The sequence below is a fragment of the Ambystoma mexicanum genome, chromosome 2p (genome assembly GCF_040938575.1).
Source record: "Ambystoma mexicanum isolate Mex_15411 chromosome 2p, UKY_AmexF1_1, whole genome shotgun sequence".
Lineage (NCBI taxonomy): Eukaryota > Metazoa > Chordata > Amphibia > Caudata > Ambystomatidae > Ambystoma > Ambystoma mexicanum.
This window is the reverse complement of record NC_090923.1, coordinates 316593826-316607792: the sequence shown is the minus strand read 5'-3', so window position 1 is coordinate 316607792 and position 13967 is coordinate 316593826. Positions and strand designations below refer to the sequence as shown.

The 13967-nt window shown below is 42.3% G+C and overlaps 1 protein-coding gene across 3 annotated transcripts in view; it reads left to right on the top strand.

Moving 5' to 3' along the window:
• The window catches only part of ACTR8 (actin related protein 8), a 520692-nt gene that overhangs the window by 306640 nt on the left and 200085 nt on the right, over positions 1–13967 (top strand). For all 3 annotated transcript variants that reach the window (XM_069643635.1, XM_069643636.1, XM_069643634.1), the window contains one exon: positions 4332–4427. In XM_069643635.1, coding sequence (XP_069499736.1) covers positions 4332–4427 — 96 coding nt within the window. The remainder of the gene's footprint in view (positions 1–4331; positions 4428–13967) is intronic.

Genomic DNA, 13967 nt, shown 5'->3' with positions numbered 1-13967 from the left:
TAGTGGTAGAGAAATAAGAAAAAGTGGAAAAAGGACAACATAAAAAATGGTTCTACACCTTTATCAGAAATTGGCTGTCTCAAAATGATACTTTTGATGCTAAAAATAATTTTAAACCAAAGACACAGGTATCTTACTACCTATATGGTTACATGTTTGTTTAGCAATTCCATTTAGTATTAGATATAGTAATTGGTAATCTTTATTTAATGATCATTATACTCTAATTCTTAGTTAAATATATCTCGCTTTCACAACTGTAGTCCTGCTAATGATTGGCTATTTGAATTTACCAAGTAAATTATTCTGTTTGGTTAAATAAAGCTTTGTGGATTGGCCAAAAAATACTAGTTGGTTTGGACTCAGCTTGTCAGCTCGGTCAAATTTACTACATATCAGTTAAGTCTTCCAATTAGACAGTGGTTGGCTGCAAATAAAAAAATCTAATGTTAAATTTCAATGTGTTTTTATTAGGATTGGCCTAAAAAGGATTCATATTAAATGGTAACCTACCAGAAACCAGTATATATTCGAAAAAGCAATCTGTTGGATAACGCTTCTTTCTTTATGCCAAAAAATATTGTGCGGCTCACAATAGCCAAAAACGAAAATCCCAGCTGCCAGTGGCTTCTGTCACCTATAGATGCAATGATATGTTTTATTCATTTAATTCCGCAGAGGTATCATTGTCAGCTAATCATTACAAAAGTGTGCCATCTAATTGGCATTTATGGCTTAGGTGCCCAGTTTTGCATGTTCGCCATGGGCCCTCCTTCCAAAGTAAAACCCATTGCCCGTTGTAGCATGTTGGATAACGTTCCTTCCCCTTTAGAGTTTAAGATATTTAAAATTACGTGAATAATAGTAGGCATATGTACAGAGTCCCTTCCCTCAAAATCTTTTACCTTCTTTCATAGCCGAACATTAAAGGGTTCCATCCCATATGCTCTGCGTCTTGGTGAGGCTCAATGCCATACCGCTATAGATTCGTGGGAAAACGCTGTATTTACGTAGTGACGTCACACTTAACTGCGCATGACGTCTAATGTCAACACATTGCTTGTACAACCCCAACACCAAGCTAGTATAGTGTTCCACTATTCAGAAAAGTATACTTGCAGGTTGGTTTACTATGTGATTTCCTAAATGCGTGTCACTGCACAACTGCTAGGGTCTACTACCCTTGTATTACTGAAAGTAATCAGAAAGTACATTATGGTTTTACTACCCATGAGTAGGTGTGTCCTATATTAAATGTGTTTGATAGGGTCTGGCTTGTCTAGAAATACTGTTAGTTTTCTGAACAAGGTTTATGCTTTGGTCTGTGTACTTTAAAGCATTGTGTTGTTTTTTTATATTGTGTTTATAACTCTACGACCAAGTACTTAACCCCAATATTTATCTTGGCCTAACTCGTATTTCTAATAAACCGTTATTTTTTATAATACCTTTTGTAAGTGTTTCTGTTGAATCTTTTGTATACTACACGTTGTTTGTACCTTCCTACAGTCCTCTCCCTCCTATGATAAGTCTGGCTGCTCTGTCTGTGCTGTCATCTACTCGGATGGTACAGCCTTATACTAACAGTGGAGTTTTGAACTGTCTGTTGTATGTTTTTACTAAGCCTTTAGTTGGACGTGAGAAAAACTGTCCTAACACACTGCCACTACTACTACACTTCTCCTACTCTTATCTGTACTGCTCACACTCTCCTCTCTCAAACACTCCACAGACCCCCTCCTTATTAATAGCATGTGTGCACCTTTCGCTCTCACCTCATCTGGCCGTTCGGACGCCTCCTTCATCACCTCCTGTCCTCACCCTACTAACCCATACTGCACACTCACATACACCTTCTTAAATGCCCCACCCCCTCACAGGATTGCCCACTTACCTTATCCAATGACTTAGCTTCCTGGGTGAGAGGGGTGGGGTGGGATCATGGGAAGGGATTCAGAGGCTTAAAAGGACCTGTAATCCCCACCCCTTCCCTCCATGCTGGTGGCTGTGTTCCTGCTATGGACTCGCAATGGTCCATGTGGACCAGGTATTTTCCCAAGCTTCCTGGTAAGCTTTTTATTACATACCTCCCTGGTGGGCTAGTGGATGTTTGGTCTTCCAGGAGGCCCTTCTTTCTTAAAAAGCATCCCTTGCGTTTTAGTGGTTTATCCCCTTTCGTTGCTCCAGCAGACAGTGTCTACTGGAGCCATGTACAACTTCAGGATGCCGTGCCAGTATTGTGGCGCTTTTGGCATCCTGCTGTTTTTCAGTGTCCTGCTGGGCTCTTGTAGGCCGATGTTGTGGCACTCCTTGCCTTCGGTTGGATGGCTGCCTCCATGGTTATAGTGTGGCTTGCAGAGGTCCTGCGGGCCGTATCTTCTGCTGTCACCCTCTGCCTCCATATGTTCTCTATGGTTCCGGCTTCCCTGCTCAGCTGCCCTGGAGTTTCATCAGGTAAGGAGGGGCTGTGAGGGTACCTGCCTCCACACTGACTCTGGTCTGGGTGTTAGGGTGGGGCAGGCTCCACATTTCGTTTTGTGTTAAGTGTATTACTAAAACTTTTGTTAGCGTATCCCTGGTAGGCTGGTGGCAGCCTGTATTTCTTTTTATATATTTTACTATCGTGCACCTCTATTTTTAGCGCCAATACAATAGGCTCCTCTGTTTGCTGAAGCCCTGTCCCTGTGAACCACTACCTTTGTTGTCAGTCTTTCTCCTGTTCAAGGTAGGAAATACTATAAATGTTCACTCCTCTTGACTTGTAGCACAGGTGTTTCTGAGCGGTTTATTCAGGATTGGCTAATGTTGGGACCGAATTGCATTTTTGTGTTTCTCTGGTTCCCCTTTATGGGATCCCTAAAGTTTTTGCTTTTTTTTCTTGCTGGTTTTCCTCAAGAGTGACTTCTACTGAATGCCCACTGTCGTTGCAACCCTTTTCATGTGCTGTCTTAAGGTAGCAGGTATGGCTCCTATCACATGGGTACTTTTTAAGCACCCTATTTTGGTCCCACGGTGATCATCCTACAAACATGTTGGGGAATAGTCTAGTAGCAATTTATTTGTATCTTCACTAGGGGTACAGTAATTGCTATAGCATTAGTAACCCATTGTAGCAGTATGGTAGCTGTTGAGAGTACTAGCATTTTTTAGGCAATGCTTTCGGACATTTTATTTTGGGCCATCCCTTGTGTCTGCCTGGACAAGGCGGTTTGCCAAAACTGGCAGTTGTGCTCACATGGGATCACTCTGAGCCCAGCACTAACACTGCTAAAGTGTTTTAAACTGGTTTAGCATGGTCCTTTGCCCCAGACAAGCCCAATACACATGCTTCTTGGGTGGATCTGAGTGTTTGGCAGTTTATTGGACCAGACTGATGTCTGAGAAACCGGCTCACACATTAATTTCGAATGATGGTAAACCGAGGCATCCTTTATTCTTTGGTTTGCAAGTCAAGCTGTATCTTGCACCCAACTGATTCCCACCTTGCTGACCTTACCGCCCTCCAAACCCCTTGCCTTTATAGAGCCTAACCTGAGAGATACTGCTAGGCCTTCGGTCCATTTATCCCACATCTAGCAATACAATACATTAATTCATCACTACTTTAATTTCCACTTCCAGTAGTGATGTATTTATGAAGTTGTACATTTTATTAATACATTGGTTGATTTCTCCATCTTCTAAATGCTGTAATAATCAGTGGCAAAATTACCAAATTGTGGCACTCAAATTATCAATGTGATGAGAGACTATGGGAGTGAAGGGCTGCGTCTGCCCTGCCTGGTCATTAAATCCATGTTGCATTGCATGACCCGTCCCCACCATTATCATGTTGTGCTTGAGCTATCTGCCCAGCTGCGTCTTCCTAGTGAATTGTAAACAAATGTATCTTCAGCTGGATATAAGGGTGACTAAAGCATGACATCAGTTGTTTTAAAATGTGTGTTTTGGGGAAATGATCATTTTAATAAAACACAAGATTTGTACTTTGCTTGTGTGAAGCAATGGCAACATCACACACAAAGCTTAACATAACTTAAAAGTTGCTTGACATGTTTTCTATTACATTATAAATAGGCTTGGACTTTACTGAGAATTTCTTTATTTACAGCCTTAATGCTGGTAGATTAACAATGCAATAAACAAACACTAAAGCTACAGGCTTTGCCAATTATTGTGTCATTAGTCATGATCTTGTTTGATTTTAGGCATATTTTATTTTACATTGATTGAGTCAGGTTGGACCAGGGACTGTACATCTGAAGTTAAATGTGCAAAGCCTTATTGATTATTTCCGAGAAACCACTAATCATTTGACACTTGCATAACAGGATATCTCTGGACTAAAAGACCATGAATTTCAAGTACGTCACCCAGATTCTCCTACATTATTGTACCAGTTGCGTATAGGAGATGAAAGATTACAGGTAAATTGAAACTGTTGGAAAGATTACAGGTAAATTGAAACTGTTGGCTTAGGGGAAAAGTATATGTACAATCAGCCTATGTATTTGTGGTTTTCTTTGTGCTCTGAATGGTTTGATGAATGTAAAGATATAAGGGCGGAGTTGTCCTAGAAAATGTATTTCCCAAGGCAGGTAATAGGAAACACCTTGCCCAAAGTTTCACGCTGTTGCATAGTATAGACAAAGAAAATGTAGTTTTAACAACAGAGATGCTGTCTTCTGATTAACGTTGATTTCATCCTCATAAGCACCAGAAGCACTCCACAAATGTTTAATTTCAACATCCGTTCTACCTCCTATTTAAATGACATGCTCTTTTGTAGAATGTCTATACTAAGTGTTGGAGTATATTGCTCTTTCTTGTGTAGACAAGGGGCCAAATCTGACCCTCATGCCCCCTGCACGACTCTCGACACAAAGACAGAGAAACAATAGATGTACCTCTCTCTTAGGCCCATCACTGCAATCATCCAATCATCGATGTATCGCAGGTGTGAAAAGCGATATTCTCTTAAACAACCATTCAGACCATACCCAATTGATAATTTGATGGCATGGAATTGACATCAATCGATCAGGTCGACTGACTGGGAAATCAGAAACCAATGATGTCTTCACTGACATCATGATGTAGCCGCGCTTATAGATGAAGTACATATTCATCCATTCATGAAGCTACACAAACTTGCACTAGTTTATTGCATATAGGCACGAAGCACATGCTTATGATCCACTTAGGCAGGAGACGAACACACATGCATATCTCTATATTCATATCTTTTATCAAAGCTGAAACCGCAAGATTCACCAAATTCATATATTTAGCTTGCACATGTTTAACTGCTGCTAACATGGAGAAGCCATAAGGAATACTATAGAAGTTATAGGCCTCTTAAACGAACAAAAAAGGAGAGACCGTTTCTGACTACAAAGTTAAGCCACCACGATCGCCGCAGCTCGAGGCGAGCAGAAACAGTACACCCAACCAAGGACGATGTGGAAGCAGGACAATTCCAGCTACCGAGATAGTGAGCCACCTGCAGAAATTCAGGCGAAAATCCTCATAATTACAGATGAAAGGGCTTCATTTCGTGGTCTCGACACGTGACCCAGACAGAGAAGGCTGTACCCAGAGAACCGGAGAGAAGAAGATGCAAGTGTTGCCCACGTTTCGTTACCCAGCTGCATTCTCACAGGCTTGGGTGATCAGACAATAGCAACATTAGGGAACATGTTGCACCTTCATGTTCTTTCTCATTACCTTGAAGAGGTACATTCATTCTGAGAACTGTCTAGGATCCCATGGCTGGGAGGACCCATTTGCCCAATCTAAATTCACCTTTTACATGGGAAGATACTTTGTTGCAAGGGCCAATGGTCTTTCGGCGGCCCTGCGACATTGTGGACGGGTGCTAATAGAGGAGGTCCTAGGGGGAGTCACTGGTCATAGCTAACCAATCACAAAACAAACCTATACCATCTTTATATAGAATCTACCCAAACTGACCAATGTAAATGTCTGATAGGTGTCCAGGAGGGAACCTAGATTTGTGACATCAAACTGGAAATAAAACCGGGTGACACATGCTTAGGAGCTGAGATCTCTAGAGAACCTTGTTTTTGTGGTGTGATCTGTTATGTCTTGTGGTCTCCCTTTATTCTCTCCTGCATGAATGCATGTGAGACAGTGTGCCTACTGGAACCCTTCCCTTTGAAATGTTGTAGTATGAATTCCCCTGGAGATTCTGTTTGTCAGTTGGAGTGAGCCCGGTGTAGAGTGAGGGGTCTGGTGGATGTTTCTCCCGTGAACCTAGCAACTTGTGTGTGTTCCCACTAAGCTCTTACTTGTAATGTGATACCTGAACATAAGTAAAGAGTGTAACCCTACCTGAGGATCCAGACTCCTCTATTCTCTGAAGACCGCCTTTTTAACATGATCCCTGTTATGTTCCTTTGCTAATGAACAACAGTAACTTCGCCATGAGGCAAATTCCTCCGTTCTTGTAGCTGGGAGTTTCTGAGGGGCCCAAGTGTACTCTGTGAGTAATCAGGGTGCCTGCTAGAGGAACCCGGCCACACCATACACGTGTGTGAAATCCCCACTCTCTGTGTCTCCAGCACTTTTTGCTGGACACCTGTATTTTTTGCTAATTCTTTTGGGAGAGTGGGAACCGTTTTCCCCACTCAACCTTCTTTTACTCAGGGGCAAGGAACCTTTTTGACCACATGTTGGTATTTCTATTTGGAGTCCTGCTTTCGTCCAACATTTTGGCATCTACACCTTTCTAAAGAAGTACACAGCTGTAAGGTAAGATTCTCATATGTATGATAAATCTTCCTGACCTGTGTCAACCCCAGAACTTGTTTGCCTGGACTTGCTAATTATTTAACCTTGACCCTAGGTGAGTGGGAATCTTGTCCCCCCCCTATTTCCTAGTCTTTTACTCTTTTTATGGGTGACCTTTTTATGTCTCTCCATAGTGGATGCTTGGAGTTATGGTTTCCTATAACTTTGGACTGACTGTAATGTACTATGGCAACAGAGAATTAATTATATATGCAATGGCTTCCTTTTTCATTTTCTTATTTCCTGGGTGAACTACTGTTCCCAAGAAGTAAAGTGCGATTTATTGATTTAAGTGAGCCAGCATACCCCACATTATGTGGAGTGCTGGGGGGTGAAAGGGGGGTACAATGTATCCCCTTTCTTACCTACCTGCTAACATTTTTGTTACAATTGCAAGTTTACTTGAATGCTTGATGGCAGTGGTTTTACCTTAGTGACCGTTTAGTCTTATTACGTGCAGGCTGTTAAAACAGCCTTGGTAATGCACAAAAGGGCCACCATTCTGTTAGAATGGTGGGCTCCTTCTTTTTTCACTATTTCTTTTTTGCTTGTTGTTTGTGCGGTTTTCCCCTGCCCTTCTAAGTGGGAACGACCTTGGTTGAAGTGTTGTCTTCGGCAGGAATCCTTTGTGTTCCCTGCCAAGGCTCCAGTTTCTGAGAAGGCACGAAGCGAGGGAGCAGTCTGAAACTTTGCAGCCCTTTGGCATTCTCCTTGCCTGAAAGGAACCAAGTCCCAATGGGATTGTACAGCCAGATCGACCTTTTCTGTAAACATCAGGTCGAGTTATCAGAAGTTGTGCTATGGCTCCTTATAAATACTCTGAACCTGGACGCTGCTGACAAGTCGACCACTCAAGCTGAATCCGAAGAGGAAGATGGAGAAAATATGTCTATCGATTTCCAGCGACCAGAGAGCCTGCTATGTTTCCAGAGCCTGATGCAACACTTCAATCGACCTGGGTGTCCTGAAAAAGATTACTCCATTGGTCTTGATAAGAACTGAATTTTGAGCCATCCCACAAAATGCTGCAACCTTGTTGGACTGCAAACCCACCAATACCCTGTACCTCGAGCCTGAGTGCAGTGCATGAACTTGCAAATTCAGCCGAAACTTTTGTGGACTCCTGCTGGACCTCCAGAGACACTATTCAAATCCCTGAAGTCCCCTTGACAGAGTGCAGGGCCGAGAGAGTGGAGAGAATCCCACCAGCGATATTCGTTTTTCATCTGGCTGCTGTAAAAAGGCACCAAATCCACAGAGCTGCGACAATCTATGAAGAAACCTTTGCTGAAAGCCTCCTCTGATGACTGTCTCAAGTTCCCGTCCAGTACTTACGTCTCCAGACCAAGAACCCAGGGAATGGGTCCTGTGCTGCTGCAACCTGAAGGGAACCACTCCAAAGCTCTTCTTCTCTGCTAAGGTACTGTGTGGGCTTGTTGGTTTGTTTTATTATTTGTAATGCACACAGGGCTTGAGTAATACTGCTCTTAAGTCTGGTGTTCATCCTTTGAGGCTGAGTTTGCCCAAACCACTTGCACTGGCCTAATGGTGGAACACATATAGGGAGCCTTCTGTGAACTCTCTGAACACTTTAACTAGCTATGAAGCTAATACTTGCTTGTTTAGAATATATCCTCTTGAACTTTCTTTTCTGCAACTGAAACCTATCCTTACTTGCCTACAGCTGGCACCTAGACCACTAGGGTCCTTCTTCTGCCTCTCGGAAAACACATGCTATAGACTAGGGAAGGACTTCATAAGATAAGGATTCTGCCTTGAAAGTATAATACGTGTAAAAGTATTTACTTGCTAAACAAGTTTTTTGTGAAAGGTTATTTCTGTGAAAGAAGTTACAAAATTGTCATTAAGTTTATGCTTATCTTTGAGTTACATTCTGCCCCGCTAAAAAGTATATAAGTTGACTTTGAATGGTGTTTTACCCCTTCTGAAAAGTATCAAGTATTGGTACTGTTTTAGTATTAACTGAATGAGTGTAAAAGCTCACCAATAGTGTTTACATCCTTGAATAACATTGTGACATTCTTAAAGTGTGACATTGGATTTCACTCTGCCTGATTTGTTTTTTTACAGATCTAAAACAGTCTTTGAGTTAATACTTGTCCTGAGTTTCTTGTAGCCCTTCTTAAAAGTATATAGGCCCTACTCACCTTGAATAGCTGCTGCTCTTCTAAACTTGTAACCGTGGGTTGTGCTTCCCTCAATTGCTTTGGTGCTATTCAGTTTCATAAAGTTCTTACTTACCATAGAAACTAAACTATATTATACACTTCTTAAAAGTATACTGGGTGTAACTAGCTATTGGATAAAGGATAGTTATGTGCAAATAGGTCAATTACTTGGCTTGAAATGCATTGCGTATTTCTTAAAGCGCAGTTGGGGTTTGCTTCCCCTGATTTGCTTAGTGCATTCTAAACTATTTGTGTTCATACTTATCATTGAGTAGCTTAAGCCCCTCCAGAAAGTATGAGTTGTTTTACAGGCTCAGAACTGAGTTTTAAAAAGTAATGTCTGCAAGGTATATACTTGTAACCGGGTTGGTTTATTATGTGATTTCTAAAACTGAGTGTCACTACATGACTCACCGGGTCTGCTACCTTGAATTACTGATAGTATTCTAAAAGTATATATAACCTGGTTTTAATCCGCAAGAATAGCTGACGCCATTCTGAAGATGCTGTAGGTTTGACTAACCTGGACTACTTATTGAGAAAACAATAAGGTTACAATTTGGGTTGTATCCCCCAAGTATTGAGTTGCTTTTTATAATTGTGTTGATATGATGTTGATAGTACTTACCTTTCAAAAGATTTAGCTTGGTCTACTTGTATTTAAATGAACACAAAAAAGGTATCAGACGCTTCTCTCTCGGAAGAACACGGCATGATCACCTTTTCAGTGGTTATTAACCACTTTGAAAGTTCGCAGCCATCTGCTTTTAGCTCACTGTACCTTTCACAAATGGGAAATACCCATTTGCATATCAATCTTTGTCCCGCCCTCATGGGCAGTCCAGCACCGAAAAATGCTATGGCAATTCCCTTCTGATCAAGAGTACCAACAGCAACCCCATACATGTGTTTTAGCCATTGTTGGGCCTCATCAGTGAGGTGGAGCTGTGCCTCTGAGCACTGTGAGCAGGGAGTCCACGTCTGGTTCCCCCAGGTAACTTAGGGTGACCAATCTCAAGTTCCTTCCAAAAATACAAAAAAGGTAGCAGGTGCCCCTCTCTCGAAAGAACACAGCATGATAACCTGTTCAGTGGTTATTCAACATTTTGAGAGTTCGCATTTTTACAATATACAGTGTTTCAGTGTTTCTTTGGACCATATGTATGCTACAATTTATTTGTACCAAGCTACATCCCTCTCTCCCATCTAAGATAAGCCTGGTTGCTCTGTCCATGCTACCACATTCTCAGGTAGTACAGCCTTCTACTGAGAGTGGAGCATATGTATTGTCTCCGATATGGTTTTGAGGAAGTCTTGGTAGGATTGTGCAATGTTGCTGGATTCGCCTAGAGCTTTCACGTCATTGATTTTTTTCCCCTGACTAGCTCTTAAGATTATCATGGCAACGGGGGATACCTTTTATCCCTTATGTGTTTTATTTTTTGAGATCGGCGCACCCCACTTTGAGTGGAGTGCTGAGGAGAGACGGTGTATCCCCTTTCTTGATTCTACAGCAGCTAACCTACTCCGAGAAGTTCCTCTGTTCAGGCTGTTGGCAGTGTACCTTTTGCATGACTTTTCCTGTACTTTTGTCGCAGGCTGCCATTGTGGTTGGGATAGGGAACAGAGGGGACAGACACCATTTACCCAAAATGGTGGTCTTATTTTTTTTAAAACCCTGAACAAGATGACTTGTCCCTTCTTATGCCTTCCTTTGCCTTATCGGGAGGTGGGGGAGGGTCCTCCTGACCGTTTCTCTTTGGCGGGCTTCCCAAGTAAAGACTGCAATGCTTCTGAGTGCTTGGCAGGACAGGGAGAAGGGGAGGTGAACAAAACTCCCTGCCCTTTTCCTGCAGTGTTCCTGACTGGTGGGCTGACTATCCCCATTAAACAACCACCCCCCAAGTTTGAATGTTGCATGGGACATGATTGGTGGACGCAGCCACTGTTCCTGGATACGTTCCGAGTTCCTGGGACTGAAACTGTGTCAACTACTGGAACAGCAAATTCCAAAGAAGGATGAACTAGACGCCACCAGCAGTTTCCAACGGCCGCCAGATTTTGAGTAACTGCTGCTGTCCTGACCTCCTCCTTTTAAGCCACAGGCATGATCAGAAGATGTCCCTCCATGGACTGGTGAGCCTAGCCAGTACTAAGACGAACTACAATATGCACCATCCCTGGAAGAGCTACGACCTCTACGCCTGCCAACTACCAATACCCATGTCCTGTGCTGTATCGTTGTGCATTTTCGCCAGAAGCACGGTTTCACCTGCAACTTCGAGGGAATCATCCTAGACCAGCATCTACTCTAACTGGACCCCGAAGGTCCGCTGGCCATAAGCGAGGACCAAGAAACTGAGAAGAGTTCACCTCTGTGACAACCGTCGCTCCACTGAGCCTGAAAAAAGCAGCAACAAGCCAGAACTGCAAAGATCCTTTGCTGGGTGTCCGTCTGCACGACTATCCTCTGCTGTAGCCATCTAACCCCTAGCAATATACAGAGCACCATTGATTCCATAAATTAAATTCACACTCAATAAGTACACAAAATTAAAAATACATTTTATGGGGTATGGCCCGCGGCCCACAAGGTGATTGCTTAGTTCAATAATGGAGCATTTGTTTAATTAAATTATATACCTTTGTGCCTGTTAATCCGCAACCATCTATGGATGTGGTTTTGGTGGAATTCTAAGGAGTATGTTAATGTACCTGAAGTGGGAGGTTTGCCCCTCAATATTATGATCGGCTCCATTTGAGTTTGAGCAGAGGGAGAGGCCCTCCTTGCCAGTCATGAAGGCAAGTGTGCTAGCAGAAACAAGGTGTCTCTTCTGTGCATTACAGAGGATGATTTAACAGCCTGCAAGTAATAAGACTAAAAAGTCACTAAGGTAAAACCACTGCCACCAGCCATTCAAGTAAACTTGCAATTGTAACAAAAATGCTACAGGTAAGTAAGCAAGGGGATACATTGTATCACCCCAGCACTCCACATAGGGTGGGGTGTGCTGGCTCATTATATAAAATATATAGGAGCATGAAAACCCATTTTTACTTGGGAACTGTAGTTCACCCAAGTACATGAAAGAATAATTAACAGGGAAGCCCAAAGGGGCAACCCAGCCCAAAAGTTATAGAAAACTGTAACTCTAACCATACACTATGGAGAGACTTAAAAGGGAAACCTATTAAGAGTTAATGACTAGGTGATGGGGGGGAAAAAGATTCTTCTTCACCTAGGGACAAGGTCAAATAGTAACCTAGTCAAAGCAAAAAGTTCGGTGGTGGACACAGGTCAGGAAGATTTATCATAGATATGAACATCTTACCTAACAGTCTCTCAAAAACCAACATTTACCTAGTGTCACAACACGTTCCAGAGGAAAACAATTTAATAGCAGACACTGTAACAGAATTCTACAGCTACCCATAGAACACGAGTGGCAAATTCAGGCATTCACCTCTACACCTATTTGCAACAAAGCAAGATGCACAATAGCCAGACTTTGTATCGAGGTGTCCCCAACCAGGGTACAAGGGGAACGACCTGTGGATACGTTGGTCAGGGAAATTTGCTTATGCTTTTCCACCAACACCACTCCTCAACAAGATAGTGCACAAAATGCACCAAGAACAGCTCACTCTAATCCTGATCGCTCCAATGTGGGCTCGACAACCATGCATTCGACAACTACTCAAACTCGGCATGTGCAAACCAATCAAGCTTCCATGCCCAATCAACATGCTGTCCCAACACAAGGGGACAATGTTCCATCCATACCCTGAAACTCTGAACTTGGCAGCTAGGCTCCTGAAGTCATAGAGTTTTCAAATGTAAACCTTCCACAAAGGTGTATGGACATTCTAAGAGGCACGGAAGCCTAACACAAGACACTGTTATTTTAACAATTAGAAGAGATTTGTCATTTGGTGCAAATCAACTGTTCTCCCTCGCACATAATTCACTATATGCTTTATTGCCTAGACTCCGGTCTAGTCTTTAATTCTCTCAAAGCACACTTAGCAGCATGATCTGCTTACACTACATCTCATAACAAAATATTGTGTAGGAAAGTATCAGATATCAAAGTGTTCATGGAAGGAGGTAAGGCTATGGGCCTCCATAAAAGTATGGGGGTATGTGGTAAAATAGGCAGTAACTCTGTTACCCCCAACTTTACCACTATGTTAAATTATGACACAGAGAAATAGTGGTGGTAATTCCTCTAGCAGAATTACCTCTAATGGTAATTATTTGTATTTGGATTTTATTAAACTGCTAGAGCGCCTTTTGCCAAAGGTGCTGAACAATCAAAGAATCAAAAAATAAGCAGTACAATCATGTGGGTACAAATGAGGAAAATTACATCAGCAGAGGAAAAACAGAGCATGTTAAGAAGGTAACGAAGAAAGGAGAGGGTTTAAGATGAGTCTGGAAAATACAAAGAGATGAGGAGGAGCGAAGGTAAAGGGGAAGAGCGTTCCAGTGTTTGGGGGACAAAAGAAAAGGGAAAAGGAACGGAAACGAGACGAGGCACAAAGGGGTTTAGGAACAGTTAAGAGAAATAGATTCTGAGATTGCAAAGTGTGTGACGGGACATAGAACGAGAGTGAAGAGGAAAGGCAAAGAGGTGCCGTGCCATGAGGGCTTTTGAAAACAACTGAAAGAAAGTGATACAAAAGAAGACATTCAAAAGGAAGTAATGAAATTGAAAGTAGGGAAGATTGTTATGGTGTGTTACATGTGATGTTGTGGGGGTGGGGGGTAGGAGGGAAGAGATGGGGGCCTAGATGTCGTTTACTATGTTGTTTTGAATTTGAAAACATGTTATGTCATGCTCCATTAGCAAAATGCCAATAAAAACTAAAGTTAAAAAAAGAAAATAGCGAAGATGAGATAGAGGCCTAAGGGAGGGTAAAGAAAAAAGAAGGCGAACAGAAGAGTTTTAAATGGAACGAAGA